Source organism: Colletotrichum scovillei, assembly GCF_011075155.1.
Source record: "Colletotrichum scovillei strain TJNH1 chromosome Unknown Contig00010, whole genome shotgun sequence".
Taxonomy (NCBI): Eukaryota; Fungi; Ascomycota; class Sordariomycetes; order Glomerellales; family Glomerellaceae; genus Colletotrichum; species Colletotrichum scovillei.
In genome coordinates, this window is record NW_023336268.1 from 4442424 (window position 1) to 4467047 (window position 24624).

General features: G+C 53.8%; 8 protein-coding genes across 8 annotated transcripts; 2 read left to right on the forward strand and 6 right to left on the reverse strand.

Moving 5' to 3' along the window:
* Positions 1–8: 8 nt before the first annotated feature.
* HER10_EVM0004818 (alpha-glucuronidase A) lies at positions 9–3068 on the reverse strand. Its single transcript, XM_035474450.1, has 3 exons — positions 2147–3068; positions 965–2082; positions 9–909 (listed from the first exon to the last, which is right to left on the reverse strand). Exons 1-3 carry the CDS (start codon positions 2687–2689, stop codon positions 30–32), a joined length of 2541 nt encoding a protein of 846 aa, XP_035327932.1. The 5' UTR covers positions 2690–3068; the 3' UTR covers positions 9–29.
* An 828-nt stretch (positions 3069–3896) lies between these two features.
* Positions 3897–4712, reverse strand: HER10_EVM0012250 (nonselective cation channel). The gene has a single exon (XM_035481648.1). It carries the CDS (start codon positions 4513–4515, stop codon positions 4216–4218), a length of 300 nt encoding a protein of 99 aa, XP_035328589.1. The 5' UTR covers positions 4516–4712; the 3' UTR covers positions 3897–4215.
* A 161-nt stretch (positions 4713–4873) lies between these two features.
* On the reverse strand, positions 4874–7364 carry HER10_EVM0002735 (nonselective cation channel; the record flags this gene model as incomplete). Its single annotated transcript, XM_035472436.1, has 6 exons — positions 4874–5707; positions 5770–5833; positions 5887–6204; positions 6258–6572; positions 6629–6965; positions 7076–7364. 6 exons carry the CDS (start codon positions 7362–7364, stop codon positions 4874–4876), a joined length of 2157 nt encoding a protein of 718 aa, XP_035327722.1.
* Positions 7365–9215: 1851 nt separating this feature from the next.
* HER10_EVM0010892 (phosphopyruvate hydratase) lies at positions 9216–10729 on the reverse strand (the record flags this gene model as incomplete). Its single annotated transcript, XM_035480337.1, has 4 exons — positions 9216–10011; positions 10077–10127; positions 10183–10528; positions 10606–10729. 4 exons carry the CDS (start codon positions 10727–10729, stop codon positions 9216–9218), a joined length of 1317 nt encoding a protein of 438 aa, XP_035328476.1.
* Positions 10730–13296: 2567 nt separating this feature from the next.
* Positions 13297–16582, forward strand: HER10_EVM0008194 (peptidase family M1). Its single transcript, XM_035477726.1, has 3 exons — positions 13297–13567; positions 13641–15936; positions 15991–16582. Exons 1-3 carry the CDS (start codon positions 13485–13487, stop codon positions 16447–16449), a joined length of 2838 nt encoding a protein of 945 aa, XP_035328239.1. The 5' UTR covers positions 13297–13484; the 3' UTR covers positions 16450–16582.
* A 229-nt stretch (positions 16583–16811) lies between these two features.
* HER10_EVM0001188 (FolB domain-containing protein) lies at positions 16812–17945 on the forward strand. The gene is made up of 2 exons (XM_035470943.1): positions 16812–17595; positions 17694–17945. Exons 1-2 carry the CDS (start codon positions 16915–16917, stop codon positions 17907–17909), a joined length of 897 nt encoding a protein of 298 aa, XP_035327583.1. The 5' UTR covers positions 16812–16914; the 3' UTR covers positions 17910–17945.
* Positions 17946–18022: 77 nt separating this feature from the next.
* On the reverse strand, positions 18023–19261 carry HER10_EVM0002818 (uncharacterized protein). Its single transcript, XM_035472512.1, has 2 exons — positions 18359–19261; positions 18023–18256 (listed from the first exon to the last, which is right to left on the reverse strand). Exons 1-2 carry the CDS (start codon positions 18905–18907, stop codon positions 18113–18115), a joined length of 693 nt encoding a protein of 230 aa, XP_035327729.1. The 5' UTR covers positions 18908–19261; the 3' UTR covers positions 18023–18112.
* A 192-nt stretch (positions 19262–19453) lies between these two features.
* Positions 19454–22880, reverse strand: HER10_EVM0006809 (UTP-glucose-1-phosphate uridylyltransferase). Its single transcript, XM_035476384.1, has 4 exons — positions 22058–22880; positions 21446–21541; positions 21308–21384; positions 19454–21250 (listed from the first exon to the last, which is right to left on the reverse strand). Exons 1-4 carry the CDS (start codon positions 22172–22174, stop codon positions 19960–19962), a joined length of 1581 nt encoding a protein of 526 aa, XP_035328128.1. The 5' UTR covers positions 22175–22880; the 3' UTR covers positions 19454–19959.
* Between the last annotated feature and the right edge of the window lie 1744 nt (positions 22881–24624).

Consider the following 24624-nt stretch of genomic DNA (forward strand, 5'->3'; position numbering starts at 1 on the left):
GATGTATGCTTGCTCAAAAGTCCAACAGTCTAGTCGATGATACCATCAGGTAAGAAGCTGACATAGTCCAAAGGAGCGACCTCAGGCCCGTCAGGGGTACCGACAATCTTCAACGTATCGCCCTTGGTCACCTTGACGCCAGGGAAGTTGACGCGGATGGCAGAGTGGCCATCCAAGAACTCGGACGGCCAGTGGCCCAGCCTCTCCTCGCTGTTACCCCTCCACTGGCCGACGACGGCATCGTTGATGTACGCGACGTACGAGCACTTTCCTCTAATGACGTCAAAGTAGTTGACGGCGAGGGTGTACGTTCCGGTCTCGAACTCGACCGTGGCGGATGCCGTTCCGGCCGTCGTGTTGGAGCTCGTCACGATGGCCTTGTAACCCGACGCCGCCTCAAAGGGGTCGACGTCGACGACCTTGTATCCGTCGAGCGTCATGTGCTCAGCCTCGATGCGATACTTGTAGTTGCCCACGCGTCCCGCCTCGTCGGGGATGCTCGACTTGTTCCAGTAAAAGTTGTTGATGGAATCGCGCCAGACGAGCGAGTGGCCGGCCTGGTACTTGAGCTTGAACAGCACGTGCTCGTAGCGCTCCTCGTCGATGAGGCCCTTGAGGGACTCCCACTGCGGCACGAACGTCTGCGCCGTGGCCGAACCGTCGTAGTGCGCGTCGTAAAAGTGCTGGATGACCGTCTTGCCGCTCTTGAGCTTGTGCGTGTAGGGCACGTGGTGGAACCAGAGGAGCAAGTCGTCGGGGGTCGTCTCAATCTCCTCGTACATGGCCGCCACCTCGGGAGGGTATTGTCCTGCGTTTCGCGTGCCGTTCTTCACGGTACGGTCCATACCGATGCTGTCTCCGTCTGCTCTAGTCCACTGACCCCAGCTGTTGCCGTCTTGGCTGCGCGGGCTAAACTTGGAGTTAGTCATGAACTTCAAAAGTTTGAGTATGCAATCTTGCTTACCTAGGACCGTAGTGGGCGTAGAGGATATCAGTCAAGGTCTGGATGCCCAGATTGCCGCTGTAGCTCTCGTAGGCGGGCCAGCTCTCCATGGACATTTTGGTAATGGTGTCGACGATCTTGCGGTCAACACCGAATGTCAGACGGGTCCAGTCTTGGACAATGGCAACAACGTCGTCAGCAGGATTCCAAGCAAGTCTGCCATAAGCATAGAGGTTGGACATGGCCAGATGACTTCCAAGCCATGTCGAATTCGCGCCGACATTGATGACACCAGCGTAGCCACCGAGAGGCCTGTTGAGGCGCTTGCCAGAAAGAATGTCACTGACAACAGAGGGCTGACCATCAATGCGCAGATCAAAGTCCAGGATCGTCTTCCAGAGAGGAGGGAGGTAGACCAAGTGATCCTGCTGGCCGAGATACTCCTGGGAGATCTGCAACTCGATGGCCATGCTTGTGTTCTTCAAGTTGGCAAACAGGGGCGACACGGGCTCCCGGACCTGGAAGTCAATGGCGCCGTACTTGATCTGGACAATGACGTTGTCATCAAACTGGCCGTCGAGGTGCTTGAAGAACTCGACCTGGGCGTTGGCACGATCAGCGCGCCAGTCGGACTGGTTTAGCGTGAGATGGTCGTAGACAAAGGCTCTGAACATGACGATGCCCTTCTTGGAGCCGTGGTTCTTGAGCTCCTTGGCGAAGAGGTTGGCGCCATCTGCCAGCGTCCTGTTGTAGGTCAGGGGGCCGGGCTGACCCTCCGAGTTGGCCTTGACCAGATATCCAGCCATATCGGGAATGCGCGCGTAGAGCTCATCGGTGATATTTCCCCACCAGGCAATGACAGTCTCGTCGAGGGGGTCGAAAGTGGAAAGGTTGCCGTATGTCTGGGGTGAGGCGAAGTTGAGGGAAATGCCCACCTGAACACCCCATGGCCTGAAAGCGTCGGCAATCCTCTTCAACCCGTCCATGTTCTCGGGGGAAAGGAGAATGGCATTGGCGTTGACGTTGTTGACGATGATACCGTTGATTCTGGCGGAGGCCAGCAGACGGCCGTACTGGGAGACGCGGGTCATGTCGGTGACGACCTTGAGGTTCTCGAAGAAGATGGAAACACCTCCGTACTGCTCAAGTCAGACATGTTCGCACTCAATGATGGTCTGAGGAGGAGGAGGGAAGACTGCTTACACCACGCTCAATGCTGCCATGAGTTCCTGTGCCATCCATGTTGTCCCATTGGTTTGCCCATCTGACAGGAGCAGAAGGGTTTGTCGCATAAGTCAACTCGGTGAAGTTGCCCTGGGCCAACAGGCTCAGATACTCAAAAGTACCGTAGAGAGCGCCCCTCTCGTTCTGTCCCAGAATCTTGACACCATCACCCTTGACGCTAAGCCAGAAGCCATCCTCAATGAGGTCCGCTTGAACGCCCTCACTTCCACAAGCAGCAACGTAGTCGTCAACAGTAGCAATGACAACGGAAGCAGCAGCACAGGCGTCCTGGCCGACAGAAACGTCTTTACCGAGGATGCCTTGGTAGCCCTTAGTCAATTCGGACAAGGCAGAAGCAATTGGGCCGTTTTCTGTCGCATTGAGGCCGATGACGGTAGAGGGAAGGGATTCGGCGACGCCGGAAGACTTGCAGTCTGGTAGGCGAGCGTAACGCAACCAGCCGTCGAGGCCGTCCTCTGCGGTAACGAGGCCGAGAGAAGCAAGGAAAAGAAGCTTCCACATGACGTGCGGTCGGTGGAAAGAGGTGCTGCTGGCGAGAAGAACCAGTTGGAGAGAAGCACTTGCTCCAAAAGACCTGTTACATGGTGGGATCGGGGGTGCGCGAGCTTATAAGAAGAAGCGCCGGTTCGTTCATCGACACGCGAGCGGTGCACTTGGGGTGGGATTCCCAGATCTGCGGGACTCGCAGGACCAGGAACAGGAAAACATTATTTTTCCCACAACCCAGGCCTTGTCAAGTCCGAAGTCTCCAAGGGTTCCCGGGTCCCAATGCAACCGGCCGACAGCGGTGATGAGCGGATGGGGTTGACCATGGTATTCAGGCTAAAAGGAAAGCCGACATATTCATCCATGGCTTGGGTGTGGGGAAGCTCTGGGGGAGACCATCGAGGTTGGACTACCAATCTAACGTCTTCCCGAACGACTTCAATGGATCCTTGGACAATGTGACCCCTTTCATCTTGAGTCTAAACAGCGACATGCGGAGAAATTGGCACTAGCGGAGAGAACCTTGACTGGGGCAGGAATTATCGTTGGATGTCGGGCTTGGAAAAGGGGAACATGTACCGGTGTTAAGATAGAGAAGAAACCAATCGTAGGAAGGTTTTCCTGGCTCACGCAAGATGCCTTACATGACTTACAGCTCGTCGTGATAGGGGGATGAAGACAACGGTGTAGCCACAAATGATTGAGTAAGGCAATAGCAAGTGAAGGAAGAAACGTCTGATGTTCTCATTTCCCCGCATGGGGAGAGAGAGACAGGAAAGCGTGGGGTGAATCGGGGAAAGAAGGGTGGGGAGATGGTAGGTAATTTTTTTGAAAAGAAGCCCAAAAAGAGGGGAAATAAACAGTTCCCAGGTCCGGCCGGCACTGCTTCGGGTATCCATGTTCCATGAATGACTTCACCGGCTCGGGTCGCCCTTGCTTCCTCTTCCCAGCTCTTTCGTCGAGGACTGATAAATTCTTAGGGGGTTATTCAGCAGCTCGGACCTGCAATTTTACTCCTCTCTATGCGGTAGAAACGTTAATTCCATGACTCAAGTCAACATGAGAAAGCTGCTAGCTACCTTAGTGATCACTGATCATTACGCAGCAGCGCTGTAGTGAGATGATACCAGCCTGTGCTACTGCTGATTGTTCCCCTTTAGAAGGCTCCTAGTCAGTCGACTTCGGTAGAGCTACCCCGACCCCGAAAACCCCAACGGCCCAGCTTCCATAACTTCGTTGTTTCTTCTTTTGCTCGCTTTCCCCCGCCATTACTTTCTCTCCTCGGTTGTCAAAATCGAACCACGCAGAAGAGACTTCCTGGCCCGTTCAACTCCCATCAGCTAGAATCGTCATCGCGTCTTGGCCCTGGGTAAATACACGTCAGCCCCAGCACTAACCCATCTGCGCCTCAGCCTCCACCCCAGTCACCAGCTTCACTTACCCAGCTTGGCAACTCCATCCACCCAGACATCGACCCTCCCACGTGCCTCCTTCGTCTCTGTACTTTGCGCCTTCGTGATATCCGTAAGTTTCCACCGTCTTCACATGACAGCGCAGCAGGGGACCTCGATCCCAGCGTCCTGCTTACTCGGCCCCGCTCCGATCTTGATGCCGTGCGTGATCTTCTTAATCACCCGCGCCTGGTTGCGGTCGTAGAGCCCGTATAGGTCGTGCGTCGGACACGACCGCTTGTCCGCCATCTGGAGCCGGAGAGGCCTCTTCGCGATGCCGCTGCCGAATTGTCCGCATGTCGTGTAGCCCATACCGGGACCGCATTGCACGGCGATCTCGCCCCAGACGCATTTGCACTTGACGTGCTTGTAGATGAAGACTTCGCACATCTTTTTCGCTTTGTAGAGATTTGATATGGCAATGGAACGATGGCGTCGAAGAAAAGCCTTGCTTTTGCTGTTCTTTGTCTTGGTTGCTGTGGAATGAAGGGTAGGAAAATGTAGGCAAAAGGTGAAGTTTGGGAAGGTGGGTGGTAAGTGTAGGCCACCTAGGTAGATGCTACCTCCTACTTCAGATTGCAGACACGAAACATCCCCAATAACTTATTCACTTATGAGCAGCGCTGCCCTTGAAGATACTCGATTTCATACTTTTAGGCATGCTTTCTACTTACATCATCAACAATACCACCACACGCTAGACCTTTGCATCCCCGCGTCTGCCAGTATACACAGCACAATTACGTGGCTAACTCGGTGACTGGGTCAGAGGCGCTTCCCCATCACGAAGGGTGCTGCTCTCCCCAGTACCGAAGCCTCGGTCAGAATAATCTTCGGCGTCCAGCATGCGCGCCAGCAAGGCCTCGATTCTCAGGGACGTTTGCTCGAGAGAATCCAGCCTGCTGCCGACGTCTTGCATATCCTCGCTTCCCGTAAAGGACCCACGCAACTTGGACGACACGCCCGGGAACATCGAATCTCTCCTAAGAGGCGACTTCTTCCGCATGGTATCATTCGTAATGGACCGAGTGAATTGTCGCCGGATGAGGTGGTGCGTGAGCTCGTCGTCCACCGCAATCTCTTCCTCGACGGACTCGGGCGGCGGCAGGTCAAACACGGCTCTTATGTCGCGGTGGGCCGTTATGCGCCACTTCTCCCAGAACCATTGCTTGACCCTCGGGTACAGCGTCAGGCTGCTCGACTGTTTCTTCTCCGGCTGCGGCGCTGGCCAGAGGATTCTGCGTTCTGCCACCGCGATGATCAGTAGGAGCGGAAGGTTGACTAGCCGAACGCTAGCTACATGTATCTTATGGAACCATCGCGGGGTGAGGATGAATTTGAGCGGAATAAGGACGAAGACGGCCAGGATGTTGAAGGGGGGCTGGTAAGCAAAAATGGCATCGCCCTTGACTCCTTCTAGTGTCAAGACGGCTTTGCGGAACATTATCTCTGCAGTCGCGTTCTTGACGATCGTGCTAAATGTATTGGAAAGCATGGAGACGAGAATGGTGAGGAACAACGTATTTCCCAGGAAGGCGAAAGCGACCATTAGGACAGGACCCAAGATGGGGTGAAATTGCACCTGGTGAAAATCTGTTCAGTCCGAGATCTAATAGAAAAGGGGGAAGATGAAGGGGCTCTTACCGATTCGTTGATGCCCGTCCCGTCAAGACCAAACCAGATCCAGAGCATCCACTTACTAATAGTACTATTGCTGGATTAGAAGCTGTACATGGTAGGCCAGTTCCGGAGGCAACTTACACGGGAGGATGTGCACCTTCACCAAGCCACAGAAGCGACAGTAGAAAGCCACCGAAACACCATGCTGACAAGAACGTGAGAAGAACAAAGTCTGACATCATGGACCGCAAGGAGAGGAAAACCAGATTATCCGATAGCAAGTTGAAGGCAAGACGCGGGACCAGCACCGGGGCACCCATCGCAAGGACGTCGAGAGCTTGTTGTTTTGGAACAAGTTCTCCAACTCGAGCTCCATGGATGCGCAGTACCGCGTATACAATATAGATGCCAATGAAGCCAACATCGAGGAAGGACCACAGATTCTGAGTGTAAACGTGCCTATCTTGTCGTGAGTGACGCTACTGTTTGTGATGAGATTTGGGTTTTCTTACCAGCCATGCTCCAAAATCGTAGCAAATTGATCGAGGGACCATCCAAAGGCATAGATGGCGAAACAGCCTTCCAAGACGGTGAAAGTCTCCGGCTTTCGCTCGGCCATGACAAAGAGATAGAGAGCCAGCAGAATCAGGAACTGGAAGACCTCGAGAATGTTTCTGGTACGAGGTACAAGTAGTCGATATTGGTCCAGCAGTGGCCCTTCGCGCGGGTTGTAAAGTGAGATAGGCTTGAGTTTGTAGTGGTCCGGAATAATGTCCATAAAGCTCGAAGGAGTGTAGACAATACGGCCTTCGTAGATGGCATCGACGCTTGAGTCCATCGTTAGTATCTGCTCAAAGCTCTAACCCGAAAGGCAAAAACCTACACTTTCTGGCAAGGAGTAGCACTTAGAAAGTATTTACTCTCAGTCAAGATAGCAACTTCGAGCGAAGGAAGCATGCGGTTGTAACTGCGATAGGACTCCGTTGAAGCTGCCTCACGAATCCCGGCCGGTGCCATCTGAAAGGGCTCAAAGCCGGCAACCAGGATGTGTGCTAGCAGCACCAAGCCTTCAGGCCCTTCGTTGTCTTCACTGAAGCGCCTCAATATCCGCGTTGCCACCAGCTCGCAGAGAGCTGCGCGGCTGTAGTTGACATTTTGCCGATTGTTCAAATGAGATTGCTCATATAAAAACTGAGCGCGGTTTACGAGCAGGCAATAAACTTGTGACTATCAGGTTATTTGCAACAAACACCACCCCGAATATTCCAAATCAATCTCGGTTTCTGCGAGATTGAGGATCGAGGTGAGAGACGGAGGACTTTGAACATACCTATGGAGATGTCGTCGAGCTCATACAATTTGTCGACAAGCGGGCGGACGACGGCGATGTTGATACGCACATCACGAAGTTGCTCCAAACTCAAATAGTCTTCAACAATGGAGATAATGTCTCGTCGTATACGGTGAATATTCGTGTATACTGGTAAGTGACTGTGAGGATTGACCATGCAGCCATAGAGAGGAACTTGAATCTCAGAGGTGTGACTGGCACGGTTCCGTTGCAGCAGCGGCCGTTCTTCCGGAAGCTGGAGGCGTGCCCGTCGGGTGCGCTCCGACATAGTATGGCCGGACTGTATCGAACTTCCCTTCGTGGTGGTACAGAATGCAGCGTAGGCGACGGCGATGTGGCATAGGGCTGGAGCTAGGGTCGACAGGACATTTAACGTGTAGACAGAGCTAAGTCGTACGTAACAAGTGAGCGAGCTATGGGATGTTTGGCGGAAGAAATCGGCGGTGATGGTGAGAAGACGGCGCGAGACACCCACGTGGAGAGTGGCAAGTTAGGGGCTGCCCCCACGCTCTCGCCCGTCACAATCCGATTGGGTTGCTCAAGTTGTTATACTAGATAGCCGGGGAGTCAGTTACAGCCAGGAAGTTGCAACACCAACAACAACAAATCCTAGAGTGGCGGTGGGGAGTTGGTAGCAGGGTGACCGCAAGAGACAACAAATGTCGGTGCCTCACAGATAGCAGAGATGACGCAGATATCGGTAAGGTAGATATTAGATAGGATGCGGATGGAGTAGGACAGGGGACGACACGGCTCTTGGCTCCACGGTGCATGGGGACGCTAACAGTAGAAGCGCATCTGCTTTCAATGCGAGCCTGAGCCCGACAAGGTGGTCTGGGGTAACTAAGGCAAAGAAAGCATTGCCCGCGCGTCAAGTTATGGAATGTGATACTAAGCCAAAACTAGCATTCATGAAGCGGCAGCGGCGGCACGCAGCATGCGAAGCATCAGCCGCGTCTAGTACGGGACATACTGCGTATAGTAATGAAGAGAGCCGCAGAAGCAGCGGAGGGGAAATACGCCAGACCATTGCAGAAGAGAAGGACAAAGGAGAAGGAAAGTAGTACACACTGACTCGGTGTCCAGGTTGCGACGCGGCAATATTGTTGGCTCGCCAGTTGTTCAGGAATTCCTCTCTGTTCGTCTGGTGTGTGTAGTCTCATGAATGACGACACATGCGTCGCGCAAACGCCCGGTTGTTTCCGAACTGTCTTGTCCTGAGCTTCGCAATGTACGCTGCAGTATCAACTGGATCTGCAATTGATGGGTGAAGAAAACTGAGATAAACCAGCACTCGCGCTAGCAAGCCTTCTAGCTGGCTGTGAACTTGTAGCTCCTAGGTACTGAGTAAGGGGGGGCGGGAGTTTGAAGTCGTGCACGGTGCCTCTCACCTTTCTCGGCCTGCCAACTTTTGTCGTTCGAGGCAATTCGAGGCTACTCTTTGCTGCAGTTCTTCAGCCCAGGCATGGCACACCCTGCAGCATCCAGCCTGAATCCAAGTGATTGGGCTACAAGCTGAGTGTAGTACTGGGGCACTGAGCGGTGTATAATGTGTGTGTGTGTGTGTTCAGCTCCACGTCTACACCCACGTCTTCTGAATCTGATGGGTCAAGACTCAGAGGCAAAAGCGCGCTAGCCGCATCAAGCAACAGAGCTTAGCTGCTTGTGTTACATAATGTCACTCTTGGCCGAGGACGCCTACCAAAAAGTTGCTCCGAATAGTGCCATCCAGGGACCTTATCTTTCATGCAGTCAATATTGGCGGGGCTCATGGAGCTATCTTTTTATGTCGGAGCTCACCAACGCTCGCGGCGGGGCGGTCGATGCTCTTCAGCAAAAGTTTTTGGTCTATTCGCCGGTAGCAAATATGGTTATCTCTCAGGCGCCTTCTGAAGCTCTCAGTGATGGGGGATATTTGTTCTTTTTTCATTTTAGGATAAAGTGCGGTAAGCTACGAATTTCATCATCGATGCTCCCATTCATCCCTCCGTTGCGCATTTCCTATACGCCAGACGTTTCTCATCAATTTTTTCACCCCAGTCCTGCCGAGTCTTCCGGGAAGAATACTGCCATCGGACCATGGAACGCAAAAGCTCATCTTCGTAATCGCTAAACCACTTTACAGGTTGACAGACTTGCGGAAGTTGGCGCCGGCGTAGACGGCGTTCTCGCCAAGCTCCTCCTCGATGCGGAGGATCTGGTTAAGCTTGGCAAGGCGCTCGGAACGGGCCGGGGCACCGGTCTTGATCTGGCCAGCCCGGATACCGACGACAATGTCGGAGATGGTGACATCCTCAGTCTCACCGGAGCGGTGAGAAACCATGACACCCCAGCCGTCGGCGTAGGAGTCCTTGGCGGCCTGGATAGACTCGGTGAGGGTACCGATCTGGTTGACCTTGAGGAGAAGGGCGTTGGCAGCCTTGAGCTCAATGGCCTTCTTGATGCGCAGGGGGTTGGTGACGGTCAAGTCGTCACCAACGATCTGGATATCCTGGGTCTTGTAGAAGTAGCTCCACGCCTCCCAGTCGTCCTCGGCGAAGGGGTCCTCAATGCTGACAATGGGGTACTTCTTGGCGAGGTCAGAGTACTGCTGAGCGAGCTGCTCGTAGGTGATCCACTTGGTGGGGTCGCTGTCGGGGTTCTTGAAGTCGAGGTCGTACTTCTTGGCGTCCTCCTTGTAGAACTCGCTGGAGGCAACGTCCATGGCGATGTTCATCTGGCCAGTGTATCCGGCCTTCTCAATGGCCTCAGCAATGAGCTCGAGGGCCTCCTCGGCAGTCTGGATATCGGGGGCAACACCACCCTCGTCACCGACGTTGCCGGCGGACTGGCCGTACTTCTTCTTGGCCAGACTCTTCAGGATCTGGTAGACCTCGGCACCCTGGCGGAGGGCCTCGGAGAAGGAGGGGGCAGCACTTCACAATTGTTAGCTGATGGAACGGAACAGGCTGGCGGAGCATCGATGCGTGGGTCAACTTACGAAGGAACAATCATGAACTCCTGGAAAGCGAGGCGGCCGCCGGCGTGGGAACTGTAGCACGGAGTGAGCAAATGTTGGATCACAGTAGAAGCAAGGAATCGCTTACCCTCCGTTGAGGACGTTCATGAAGGGAACGGGAAGGACGTAGGGCTTCTTGGTACCGGCCAAGTCGGAGACGTGGGCGTAGAGAGGGACACCCTTCTCAGCAGCACCGGCCTTGGCGACAGCCAGGGAGACACCGAGAATGGCGTTAGCTCCGAGCTTGGTCTTGTTGGGGGTTCCATCGAGGTCGATGAGGAACTTGTCGACCTTGGTCTGGTCCTTGACATCAAGGTTCTCCTTGATCAGAGCAGGGGCAATGACGGAGTTGACGTTCTCAACAGCCTTGGTGACACCCTTGCCAGCCCACTTGGTCTTGTCACCATCGCGGAGCTCGCAGGCCTCGTGCTGGCCTGTTCAATGGGTTCTATCAGCTTTCGATACTTTTATCTCTCGGCAGGGGTTGGATGCGAGGACGAGGACGACGTACCAGTGGAAGCACCGGAGGGGACGATGGCACGGTGAAGGCCGGTCTCGGTGACGACGTCGACCTCGACGGTGGGGTTGCCACGGGAGTCGTAGACGTAGCGAGCGTGGATCTTGGTGATGGCCATGTTGTCTCGTGTGATGGATTTGTTCCTAACGAAGAGAGGGGAGAGAGGTCAGTAGATGGTCGTGGGGGGAGGGAAAGGCTTTATATTGGCAGAAGGCAGAAAAGAGACAAGTGGGTGAGTCAACAATGTGATAGGACCGATTGGGGGAAATTGCTAAGCTTGCGAGTGCTCGCTCCTTGACCGGACAGCAAGAATTGCCTCAGGGTGGGATGGCATGGTGGGGTGATTCTTCGGACACAGCTTGCAAGCTCCCAGCTGTTTCCCCAAGACCATCGCCAGGTGCAGTGGAGTGGAAACGTATGATGAGACAACTTACTTGTGGAGTTTTGATTGATAGAGCCGGAGTAAGACCTCAGCAATTACTTGCGTATGAAGGAAAAAAAGATGAGGTTGAAGTGATGGAAGAGAGGTTGATGGCGACAGAGGCGGGGGTGAGGGACAGCAGGAGCACGGTGGGAGCAGATTGTTTTGGAGGGGTCGTTTCCCTCCTCAGGTAAGGGTAAGGTAGGTACCTTCGTTTGCAACCCCACCTGCCCTGCTGCTGCACCGGAGTCCTGAGTCCTGATGTGAGGTGAGGTACCTGCGGTAAGGTATCATAAGCTGCTTAACTTAGCTCGGGGCAGGTGCCCACGGCGCCATTGGATCGCTCAAAAGATTGGGGGTATCTTGGACGGGTGCCCAATCGCTTTTTCTCGAGACGAGGCGGGGCATCTGCCCTGTTAGAGCGCTACATGGGCCCCAAGCTCCAAACGGCCAAGAATATCACAAACCAGCTTCGTTTCAAAGTATCTTTGGTACTGGTCTTAGCACCGCCTCACCACGATAAATGCATCTTTGGTGAGGGCCGCCTTCTCAACAAACCAAGCAATGAAAACGCTGCCCTGCCAAAGCGGCCAGCAGCTGGGAGGGATCTGGAACACGTTTCTGCCCTTGTCTCTCTTCATTGGGTCATTCTCGCTATTCTCGTCCCTCGTCCCCAGCCCCGAGTCCGGCCTCATTGATTCCATGGCTTTCTGTGTCTTTTCCAGGTGCCCTAATCAGTCACTGACCTCGGTCCTGGACAAAACAAAGGCCGTTGCCATGTCTTGATTCCTTGCCCATTGGCCGTTGGCATCCCCGTGTGGTCTGATTGGCTGCCCACAACCATTGTCTCTCGCACAACGGCTCTCCAGCCATCCATCATCGGCATCTTGTGGACTCTAGGGACTGAGCTTGCGTCAAAGTGCGTCTTCGACAATCTACAAGTCCCGACGCCCGATCTTCAAGACGTCTTTTCCCCGGCACCCCGGTCCAACGACGAGCTGCTAATTGGCAATTGAGATCAAACAATGGCATTCTGACTCCACAAATGGTCTGGGACAGGCTGTACGCCATGGATTATCCCGAGGATGTTGCTCGGAATAGCCAGGTGCTAATGCGGTTCTTCCCGATCATGGATCCCGACCCCGTCACCCCGTCCAGTAAAGCCGGGGTAAGACAAGTGTAGGGTCGGCAGGCAAGTCATTCTGTAGGCAGCTGATATTGCCTAGAGTAATTTTAACCTAATCGTCTGGAGCTCAAGTGGAAATGACGTCTGGCTTTGACCCGGGGAGGCGGTTCTCGGCCGGGGAGACAGCATGTTAGTCGGCTTGCCTTTGGCACATCCGCGTGCCTGCAAGCTTCTTGTCCGCTTTCACCCGAGTATAAGTCATGCATAGCACATCACTGGGATATGGCATTCTTCGAGTCTCTCGGTTGGCTCATACAGACACTGGCTTCCATAGTAGGATAAACAATTTCCCAGCTTTTGTCTACCTGCTCATCGAGCAAGGCTCTACAGCTAGCTGGAAGTGCACGTGACAAGTTGTCGTTGCTATCAAACAATCCTTCAAGCACCACTTCCGGTACCTAAGGTCCCCTTGCCTCCCGGGGCCTGCTTTGATCAGGAGGACATTTTAGGCCCTTCGCTAAAGACCTTCTTTTGTAATCGCACGGCAAGTAGGCTGTTGGTAAAGTTTGGACTCAAGGCTGCAACTCGTGCAGATGGAACAATATTGAGATTGATCTAACCATGGCGAAATTTGAGACTGTGCTGCATCATCCCGCTAGCTCAGCAAAGAAGAACTTGCGACTTAAACTGTAATTATCGAGGGGTTTCAGTCTTGCTTTGTTGCCACGTGCATGCGTTGCAAGGCAATTTCTGCTGTCTTTTCCAATGAGCTGCGGAAGTGTCTACTCCAACAACTAAGTTATGATGACTGCGAAGGGTTTGTGGGAGGCACTGTGGTAGGTAACATGAGTAAGGTAATTGCGATTCATTATTCTTCATACCCGGGGATTGACGGCTACATCCTCCACAAGATCTCCGATTGAAACCCGTGTTCTAAGGCCGGCCGGAAGGCAGCAAGTAAGGCAGATCCCGTGTTTCTAGCCCCGACAGCACACCCGGCGGCCCTCCCAGGAAAGCACGGGTGCGGCAGTGGGCCGAATCGGGTGGAAGCGGCTTGGCGTGGGTCCGGGCGGCGCTGAGGGAAAGAAACTGACCTGAGGCATGGGGATGTGGGGAGAGTTTTCTACCTTTGCCAGCGGCCTGCGCGGCCTGCGTCGGCGCCTTCCACTTCTGAGACTGGAGCATTGATTTGCACAGAAGAACTGGAAGCTTCCCCTCAGCTGGACCCCGCGTCTCTGTTGCATGTACCTTCCTTAGACAGCTTGGGTGCCTAGCAGACTGACCGCTTTCGTTCCTTTGCGGCTTTGGCCCCCCTCCCCCTCCTCAATGGCGTTCCGTTTCGCAACAAGACGAACGGTCAACCTAACCCCACGCATCGTCAACCCGACGGCAAGACCAGTCACACGCATGTAAGTACACTTATACTCTTATCTGGTCTCTTTTCCACCTTTGAATTACCCATTGACCTGGCTTCTTCAACAGTCCCTACCAACTACGAAATCACAACGCCTTTGCGACCCGTTCGCCAGTACTCCGAGCTACCCCTCCTCGACGAATTTCGCGACTCCAGAACCCTCAGCGCATTGCTGCTACACGATACTGCTCCTACAAGAGAAGTATGTGCAGACACGGAGAGCATGGCGGCGCTGGCACGCTGAACTATCCTCGGGAACAGCTGCCTACCAACGTCGTCCCGCGCCACTACGATCTTACTCTTGAACCCAACTTCGAGACGCTTAAGTTCGATGGCTTGGTCAAGATTGACTTTGACGTGGCGGAGGACTCCAACACTATCTCTTTGAACACCCATGAAATCGAGATCAAGAATACTTCATTGTCCTTCTCTGTCGAAGGACAAGAGAAGAGCCTTGGCGAACCAGTCGTCACCTACGACGAGTCGAAGCAATGGCACAGCTTCGAGTTCAAGGAGAAGCTCACCAAGGGCGGCAAGGGTACCCTCGAAATCAAGTTCGTCGGTGAGCTGAACGACAAAATGGCGGGTTTCTACCGCTCATACTACAACAAGCCGGATGGCACCAAGGGTATCATGGCCACCAGCCAGATGGAGCCTACCGACGCCCGCAGAGCCTTCCCTTGTTTCGACGAGCCAGCACTCAAGGCCGAGTTCACCGTCACTTTGATTGCTGACAAGGCTCTGACCTGCCTTTCCAACATGGATGTGGCTGAAGAGAAGGATTTGCCCTCTGGAAAGAAGGCTGTCAGTTTCAACAGGTCTCCCGTCATGTCCACCTACCTCGTTGCCTTCATCGTCGGAGAGCTTAATTACATCGAGACCAACGATTTCAGAGTACCCATCCGAGTGTATGCCCCGCCTTCCGAGGACATCGAGAGAGGCCGTTATGCCTTGGATATCGGTGTGAAGGCCTTGGAGTTCTACGAAAAGGCCTTTGGTCTTCCTTACCCTCTGCCTAAGCTTGACCAGGTTGCCATTCCCGATTTCGCCGCCGGCGCTATGGAAAATTGGGGTCTGGTCACCTACCGTACTGTTGAAGTCTTGTTTGACGACAAGACCAGTGGTGCCGCAGCCAAGGAGCGAGTTTCGACAGTCATCACTCACGAGATTGCTCACCAGTGGTTCGGAAACATTGTTTCTCCGGACTGGTGGCACGCTCTGTGGCTCAACGAGGGCTTCGCCGAGTTTGCGTCTCGCTACTCCATGAACGCCTTCTTCCCTGAGTGGAAGCTCAAGGAGTCTTTCGTCAGGGAAGATCTTCAGGCAGCATTGGGTCTCGACGGACTCAGGAGCAGTCACCCTATCGAGGTTCCCATCCACAAGGCCGAGGAGATCAACGAGATCTTCGATAGTATCAGCTACGCGAAGGGCTCTTGTGTTGTCCACATGCTTTCGGCATTCCTTGGAGAGGATGTATTCATGGAGGGTGTCCGCAAGTACCTTAAGCGTCACGCTTGGGGCAATGCCACTACGAATGACCTGTGGCAAGCCTTGAGCGAGGCTAGCGGCAAGGACGTTGGCTCCATCATGAACATTTGGACCCAGAACGTGGGATACCCCGTCGTCTCTGTCACCGAGTCAGGCAAGTCGATCAGCGTGGAGCAGCATCGTTTCCTGACCACAGGAGATGTCAAGCCCGAGGAAGACAAGGTCCTCTACCCCATCTCTCTGAATGTCCGTACCAAGGGAGGTGTCGACAAGGACTTGATGCTCACAACCCGTGACACCAAATTCGAGATTGACGATGCCGAGTTCTTCAAGATCAATGCCGATTCTACGGGATTCTACCGCACCAAGTACGCTATTGATCGTTTGGAGAAGCTTGGAAACGCTGCGGAACTACTTTCTGTTCAGGACAGGGTTGGTATTGTGGCTGATACAGCTGCTCTCGCAACCTCTGGCTACCAGAAGACCTCGTCTCTTTTGAGTCTGTTCAAGGCTCTTAGCCAGGGAGGCGAGGCCGAGTACCTTGTGTGGGACCAGATCCTCACCCGCCTGGGCTCAATCAAGATGGCCTGGATCGAGGATGACGCCGTTGTTGACAAGCTCACCGAGTTCCAACGGGAAATTGTCAGCAGTATCGCACACAAACTAGGATGGGAGTTCTCCAGCAACGATGGTCACGTCGAGCAACAGTACAAGGCTCTTACGTTTAGTGCGGCTGGCATGTCTGGTGACGAGAAGGTTGTTGCTGCAGCCCGGGCCATGTTCGAGAAGTTCGCGGCTGGAGACAAGACGGCGATTCACCCCAACATCCGAAGCTCCGTCTTCTCAATCGTTCTGAAGTTTGGCGGCGAGACAGAGGTATGCCTGTTCCTTGAAAATGCCATTGAAGCAAGTCACTAACCAAAATCACAGTATGAGGCCGTATACAAGTACTACAAGACCGCCGAGACCGCCGACGAGCGCAACAGCGCTCTCCGAACCCTTGGCCAATCCCGCGACCCCAAGCTCCGTCAACGCACACTTGATCTTTTGCTGAGCGGTGAGGTTCGTGACCAAGATATCTACATTCCTATCGGCAGTCTGCGGTCGAGCAAGGGCGGCATCGAGGCCTTGTTTGACTGGCTGCAAACAAGATGGGAGGAGATCTACACCAAGTTCCCTGCCCAGTCTTCCATGATTGGCAGCATCGTGAGCTACTGCACAAGCGGGCTTACCAAGCAAGAGCAGCTGGATAAGCTCGATAAGTTCTTCGCGGAGAAGGAGAAGAAGGGTTTCGTGCGTGCTTTGTCGCAGTCCACCGACTCGGTCAAGGCCAAGATTGCTTGGACCTCCCGTGATACTGAGGATCTGCGCAAGTGGTTGAATCTTTAGGTGTATATCTTGATGAGGGCGATTGCTAATTAGCATAAACGCCTGCTATTTCATCTTGGATGATTGAGGGGTGGCAGTATACTGCCAGGTTCGGCAGAAAAATCCAACAAATAACGCATTGTAATAAAAATGGACAAATAAGAGAACATCTCCGCTTGTCGAGCCCTTCATTTAAAAGTATTCAACTGGTTCCTACTACTGTCCTCATGTGCATGAGAACATCGCATATGATGTGGGTGATTTTATGGTTGTGGTGGACCCCGCGATTGTTTAGGTAGTCGTCATGTAGGGCACTTTCCTCAGCCAGTGCATACTGAGTTTGTGAGACCCGTTCACCTTGAGCTGCGACCAATCCGTCCAACGTTCATCCTTCACCTCCTCCCATCCAACCGATCGTGTATATTGGCCGGCCTCGAAGAAATCAAATTTTCATCGAGTCTGATTGTCAATCGCACCTTTGCTCATATGGAGTCGAAGCGAGTTTCGTCGTGGCAGGTCCGCGCCGAGGCCGGCGAGCCTTTTGCGGTGGTCCGGGTCCGCGACCTTCAGAGCACGATCAAAGCCGGTACCGACGCCTGGGGCCGCGAGGGCAAGACACAGCCCGTAGTTGTCTCCGCCGAGCTGTCCATGTCAGAGCCCTTTGAGGCCGCTTCACTCGCGGACAAGGTCAGCGATGACACGGTGCACTATGGCCTCTTGGGCAAGGCGCTCCTCCGCATACTGGACAACGTGAACCGCTACGAGGACGATTTGAGCCTGGAAAACGCCATGCAGATGATCTGGAACGCGTTGACTGGGTACCACGTCTCCGGGCCTGAGGCTGATGGTCTCACGGAGCCGGCGTTCCTGAAGGACAAGCTGCCCAGAATTCGCTACCTGAATATCTCCCTCGCCCTACCAAAGGCATCGCTGCTCGGCAGTAGCGTGAGCCGGTCTTACTCCTTGGCCCATGGCTTCCGTAATGGTACCCAGGCAGGGGCGGTCTACAGCTCGAGCCTGCGCATCAACGAGCTGCGCGTGCCTACGCTCATCGGAGTCAATGACAACGAGAGACTAGCGAGGCAGGTTGTCGTGGTCAGTATCGAGATCGAGGGCTACACTGGAAGGTCGGATAATTACGTCGAAATCGAGTCTTTCGTTGTAAAGGTTTGTGACTTCTTCCTCCTCTTATTCACCGTCTTGATAGTTCTTCACTCAGTCTTATATATATGGATCATTGCTGACTCAAGTCATGGTATCGAAAGATTCTGGGTGACTCTTCCTTTGAGACGCTTGAAGCCCTCGGTCCCGCTATCACTACGGGGATTAGGCGGTGCTACCAAGAACGATCAGATATTCATGAGCCTCTCTGCAATCCCGCAGACTGGACTATCAAGGTCGTCATGGAGAAGCCGACTGCCATCACCATGGCCGCGGCCTCGTGTGTGGAGTACAGAGAACCGCCTCAGGCAAAGCCATAGTCAAATCCATCTTTTTCGTCAAGAAAGAACCACATCAACTTAAGTCTAACATTGTTCGCTGTACCGAGGTTGACGGTGAGAGAATCCACGAGGTTTTCGCTATCGTGCCATCTCTCCCCCTTGATCTGTGCCGTTTGCCGTCATAATATCTCACCCAAACTCCCCCCTTCACCGATCCCTAGGCCCGTCGAGTTTCCTACTACTCATGCCTCAAACTTGTCACACTGAGGCACATCCCCGTTCGTAATCTCCCGAATGAACGCGGGATCCGGGTCGAAGAGCATGACGTGGAAATGCTCAACCGCGTGAACGGACTTGAGACTCCGCCAGTTCTTGAACCAAATGACCTAGCCATCATCGTCAGCTTAACTCATGTCCATATTGCATGTCCGTTCTGACGATGGGCACCGCCAAATCATGACAGAGAAGAAGGGAGGATGAAAACTCACAGTATCAGGCTTCGTCCTCGCCCGAAACGTCCCCTCCACAAACCGATCAATCTCCTCCCTCGCCCTCTCCGTCAAATCCCCCGTCGCCGGATTCTCCTCCAACTCAAACTTTGTCCAAACAACAAGATGCACAATCCGCCCATCAATCCCATACGGCCAATCATTGTACAAAATCCTATAATCCCCGTCTGCCTCAAACGGTCTCTTACCCTCAGTAGCCCTCAACGGCTCCTCCCACCCAAGCCGCTGCCTCAGCACAAAGTTCATGACGCTCCCGTGCTCCTTGATCAAGTGGTGGATGAACAAGCGGTACCGCCTCAGCTCGCTCGGCACCCGCTGGAACAGATCCAGACGGTTCGTCTCGACGAGCCGCCGGACTTCCGTCCACGTCTGGCGGTTGTAGGCCGCGTCGGGCGTGCTCAGGATCCCGACGTCCTTGGCCGAGAGGTTGCGGAGGCCCTCCGGGCACTCGTCCGTGCGGCGGTCCGTGGGAACGTTGACTTGCCAGTACGGCAGCGCCGTGGCTGCCGGGCCGGAGATGCTGCCCATGATTTTTGTGTGTTGTGGCTTGTGGTTTGGTTGTGGGAGGTCTTTCTCTGGTTCAATTGACAAGGTCAGGGGTTCTGTCGAGTAACTTTAGGATGGTGTATCTCGTATTCAATGCAAAAAGAGGATGGATGTCGTTGTCACCGAGAAAGGGGAAGTAGTCAACGAAGCTAGGAGGGAACGGCGATCTGGACGCTTGCAGGGCTGCCCACGGTTGTCAAAGAACCCAAGACGGCGAATAAGACCCCTTTACTATATGGGGGGTGGACCGCAGTATTTAGCCTCTTGTTGCCCGTAAAACGGAGTGCCAATATGCCCGCATTAAACTCCTAACAAATCTTGCTTTCGGTGAACCCGTTGTTGCCTACAAAATGCAAAATGTTGCTGCTATCCCATGAAGCAAAAAAAAAAAAAAAAAAAAAAGGCATGGAGGCGTAGACTATCAGTCGGAAACCGGCTGCCCACCAAAATCATGCATCCGGCGGCAGCATCCCACGTCGAGCCCCTCTCCCCTACCTTACCCCCCGGATTGCGCCCGCCCGCTGTGGTGCCCGGAGTAAGGACCGGCATGTAACCGCGCGCATTGTTCACCTCAATTTTGTTTTTGTTGTGTTTCTCATGTTGACTTTTCAGATTCCTTTTTCCTTGTCTCACCGCTACTCGTTGCTAGTCGGTTCTGGACCACTCCACACGGAAATGCAGGTCCAAGTTACCGGCAGACCGATATCGTTACACACGAACGGTCCTCGACGGACCATGCCAAAATCCACGGCAATTCACAGGGATCAGAGGGAGACATAACCAATGCAAGTGCAGGTGGAGGTCAACGAAATGCACACGCATGGTTTGAGGTGCCTTATTAAAATACTATCGAGTTTGTTCTGCCGCTGCCACAGATACCTTATGCAGACGCCGCCTTTTTGGGGGGAATGATCGTTGGTTTCTCTCTACTGTTCCACCTCGCCTCCAGATTGTCCTCTTGTGATGATTCTCAATGCATCGTGACATCTGACCGGAATGTGCTCAAAATACAAAACCTGCAAAAAAAAAGCCACTTAGTGCTCAAGCAGGCGCAAGCTACCCTGCACAACGACGTTCTCGAGGATGGATCCAGGAGGCACATCAATAGTGCTGCCTTCCGTCGCAACAATGATGACGGTACCCTTGAGCGTGACGCCACGGCCAAGGTTGACGGCACCAGTGATGGTAAGGTGGTCCAACTCGATGATCTTAGGGATGGAGGGGATGTGCTTCTGGAAGTCAGAGACCTTCTTGAAGTCGCTGCCCAACTTGATGAGAGGAGCGTCACCAAAGCGGCTGGAGCTCATTTGGAGCTGGCCGTGCTTGACGGTGTAGAGATCAGACTTGACGAGCATCAGGTCAGAGCAGGTCTTGACGGGCAAGAAGCGACGACGGGGAACGTTGACACCGTGGGCGTTCTTGAAGTGACGGATGGCAGCACCGACAGCGGTCTCCAGCTGGATAATGGAGATGTCAGACTCGCCCTTCTTGTCACCAGGGATGGTCTTTCCGTTGGGAATGATCTCCATCTCAAGCTCATCGTTCTCGACGACGCGCTTGATGGCCTTGAGGTTCAGCCAGATGTTGTTGGTGTTGAAGTACTTGAACTTCTTAATGGACTTGAACTCGTTGACGTGCTCCTTGGGGACCTGGGCGATCTCGAGAAGACGGACGGATCCCTCGTAGTCGATGATAGTACCACCCTTGACGTCGGCCTTGGTCTTGTTGGTCAACTCCATGATGTACTCAGACTCAGTCTCAACCATGTGCTGGAGGATGCGGAGATCGACGACGGCACCCAAGTTGTCAACGTTGGACAGGAAGACAACCTCAATACCGCGCTCAATGAGCTTGTCGAGAATACCAGAGTTGTAGAGCGACTCGAAAACGTCACCGTGACCAGGGGGGTACCAGTCGTTGATGGAAGAGTCGGTCTTCTTGGGGACGGGAAGGAGAGAGTCCTTCAGGATTCTGGGGTACCTGGACTGGTTGAAGGTGAGGATGTCGACGTTGTGGCCCTCGTACTTCTTAATGATGGAAGCGGTGTCCTCATCGGTGTTGAATGAGTTCATGAGGATGAAGGGCACGTTGACATCGTAGGTGCGGTTGAGGTACTCGATCTGGCGGACAGACAGGTCGAGGAAGGACATGCCGTCACGGACCTCGATGACTGACTTGGGACCGACACAGCCCATGGAGGTACCGAGACCACCGTTGAGCTTCAGGACGGCAAGCTTGTTGAGGAACTGGACGGACTCGGAGTTGGCGAGGTCCTCGTAGTCAACAACCTGGCCCTGGGCGGGGGGAGCAATACGGTCCCAGTCGCTATCACACTGTTAGCTGGAAGGCCATTTGTATTGCAGGTTCCTGTTGTACACTTACACGGCGTTGCCCTTGGCCTTGTCGTTCAGGTAGCGGCGGAAGAGGGCGAAGAAGTTGTCCATCTCCGTCTCGAACAGCTGTAAGATGATTAGAACTCGTGTTCCCAAGATTACAGCTGGAGTGGATTTTTCTGCTTACCTTCTTCTGCTCGGGGTCGGTGACGGTCTCAGAAAGCTGGGTGAGGGCATTGCGCATCTGGGCAGCAGCAACGCTGGTGGAAGTGTTCTCGAAAGCCTGGATTTGAAGTCAGCCGCGCACTCACGAAGATGGGACTAAGTCCTGCAATGGAAGCTTCTCAAAGTGGAGAATGCTTTGAAGCTATCGTCGAGTGATCCGCTGCGGGGCCCTGCGACCAATGTGGCCAGCTTGCTGCTACCCCTGACAGGCATCGTGGAGCTTGTTGCCGGGGAGAGAACAGCGCACACCGTACCGCCCAGCTTGTCTCCTTCAGCCATGTCAAGCCAGCAAATGTCTTTGGAGGTATTTGGTGCCTCACGCATTGGCGATGCTGTACGGTGCCGTGTGGGACTGGCCCGGCCGCGGCCGTCAAGGTAAAGCAAGTAGCCAAGCGTCGTACGACATCTCAGGTATTCAGCATGGAAGAAGTGACACAAGCTAGCAGGTATGGCGGTTCTTGCACTGCACAAGGCCGTGTTCTGTCTGTCTCGGGACAAAGCAGGCACCGGTCGCGGCACTCGACATGCCTCGCTCAAAGCTGCACTGAAAGAAAAGGGTGGATAGAGTATGTACCATGTGGGATCTCGTCTTGCCGTGGTGGCGGGAGCTGAACTCCTCATCGCTCTTGCCCTGGCCGCCGAGGGGGGACTTGAGGTGGGTGGGAAGAGCGCTCTTAATCGCTTGAGCCATTGTGAAGGATATCTGACGCGATTCGCGGTGTGAAGCTGAATATACTAAGAAAATGTTAATGGATTGTACCGGAGCAAAGAGCGAAAATCTAGTGTATCGTATTTTTTCTGTAGGTGTAGAAGGGACGGTGTGGAAAAGGAGAGGGAAAAACAAGCGGTGATTTCGAGGACGGCGGGGTAGTGCCTACATTGACAGGGGATTCGCCGTGGGATTTACGGCGAAAAAGATTGCTGGTAGCTCAAAGTGTTCTGTGTAGCCTGACGTAATTTGTGAGCTTCTCCATGTGATTTGGGAGAGAAAAATAAGGCAAGGTGCGGAATGAGGCAGGTCGGCGGAGGGAAAGCAAGGTACTCCCGCGGTGAACGAGAGCTGGGGGGAAGGGCGGGGGAGGTACCAAGACTGCGAAAATGGCAGAGAGGCAAAGTGAGGTGCTTCGGAAGCCAGATCAGAAGTGCAATCTGCTTGGTTGGAGCAGATTGAGTGCGGTTGCGGTGATCGGCGGTACCTTGGGGTGAAGAAGGGTTGGAGGGGAAGCAGGCGGCGGGCAATCGGGGGTGGGAGTCCAGGTAAGGTACTTACAGCAATAGCAACAGCAACGAGCGAATGTGGTCGAGAATCTGGTTGGGATGGAGAGGGGAGGAAGAGGAATAGAATAGGTAAAAAAGGAGAGCCGTCAAAAGGAGTCAGAGACAGGCAGGAGGTGGCCGGGCAATTGGCTTTATAGCGGTGATATCACTGTGGGAACCCAGTCGATTCGCATTTGCCAATTTTCATTTTATCTCGTTCCCCCCGTTCGAGGAGGAGACAGCCACGCACGGGGAGGGGCGCCTGTCACTGGAGACACCCGATGGTCGACACACCTGAGGTCGAAATGCTGGGTGCTGAGATGGGCAGTCACCGTCAGTAACCTGGCCTTCCAGGTTCCTTCCTCACCTCCTTCTCGAACCCGATGCCATATACGAAGTAGGTACGTACTTTGTGCCTCCCACCCCTCCTCTAGGTACCTTACCTTACTGAGTACTACCTTATGTACCTCATCCCACCTTGCCTTCACACCTCAACTTGTGCTGGCTTGTTTTTATTTCGCGATATCTGTACATCGTTCACCACACAGCATAGCACGCCTCCTAGTCACATTGGCATTGTTATTTTTCTCTCTTTTCCTTCTGGATCAATGCTCGTTTGCTCGTACTCGTCTCCGATATGAGGACAGGTGAACAATCAAGGCAAGTTTCGAGACTCAAAACATTTCCCAACCTAACCAGTCCCTGAAGCTAATGCTCCGTACCTGATATCGCCCACCTAAGCCATTCCAGTCCACCTTTCCTCGACTGCAACCCACTGGCCTTTGGCCTGGCCACGGCTTTCTCAGCACCCCTGTGGCGCTTCAGACTAGTGACGCCTAAACGAGAGAAGCGGCGGCTGCAGCTGTAGCTGGCTCGCATAAGTGGCAAAGGAGGAGGCGCGGAGAGAGCGAGAAAAAAAAAATCAACAACAGCAGTCTCGGGAAGCACGTCGTTGTTTTTATCAAGAATTGGGGGTACACAAACAGATACGGAGATGCAGATCACCAAAGGGTGCGGATAACGGCCAAATCTGCAAGGCGCTGCGACCAACCATCCCCATCCAATCTACTCCAGGAAAGGCCAGAGACGACACCGAGAAGGCCAATGCTCAGACATACAGGACCAGTATCTGAGCCACGATGCTGGTCAACCGTCAACGTCTTCCGTACAGGCAGAAATGAAGTTCTGTCTTTCGGAGTCCCCATTGACCATCTCCAACTTCATCTCAAGTTCCAGTAACAGTCCGCGGCCACGGCCGCCCACACGCTGCTTCACGGAACAGTCGTCCGAACAAGTACCTCCCGGCGATGCATGCACTAAAAAAGGTGTGAGTCTCCATTCACTGCGGAGTCAAACCGTCTTCGCGACAAAGTCGCTCGTCTTGAATGGATATCCTGAAATATCACACCCCCACCAACCAACATCCTCGCCAGCTGTAAGATGAGCTGGACCTGCCCTCCTACTGTACTTCCAACCATATTCCCCCTACAATCCCAACCACTTTGCGGAGTCATTGTCTGCAATAAGGCGGGACACGACACCTGATGTACCCATTTCTTCACCTACTTTACTTCAGAGAACCCGCCCCCCACCTGGGGAAACGTTACGGTGTGCTGCTCGCATTGCAATAGCTTCCAAGTTCCTCGGACCTAGTCGAGGCCACAAAGACTTTGACGCGCACCTTCTTTCATGTTTTCTGTTTGAAAACTGAGCAAGGCTGAGAGCCCATCTCAAAGGAGGACCAAGCGGTGCGATGTCCGCCTTTTCTCGCCGACGTCCCTCCATCAATGGCGCTATTCGTCAAAGATAGTCGGCCGAGCTGAACGCTCAATGGCCGGACTCGCCTACGCTTCACACACCTCATCGCCCATCGCGCAACAATAG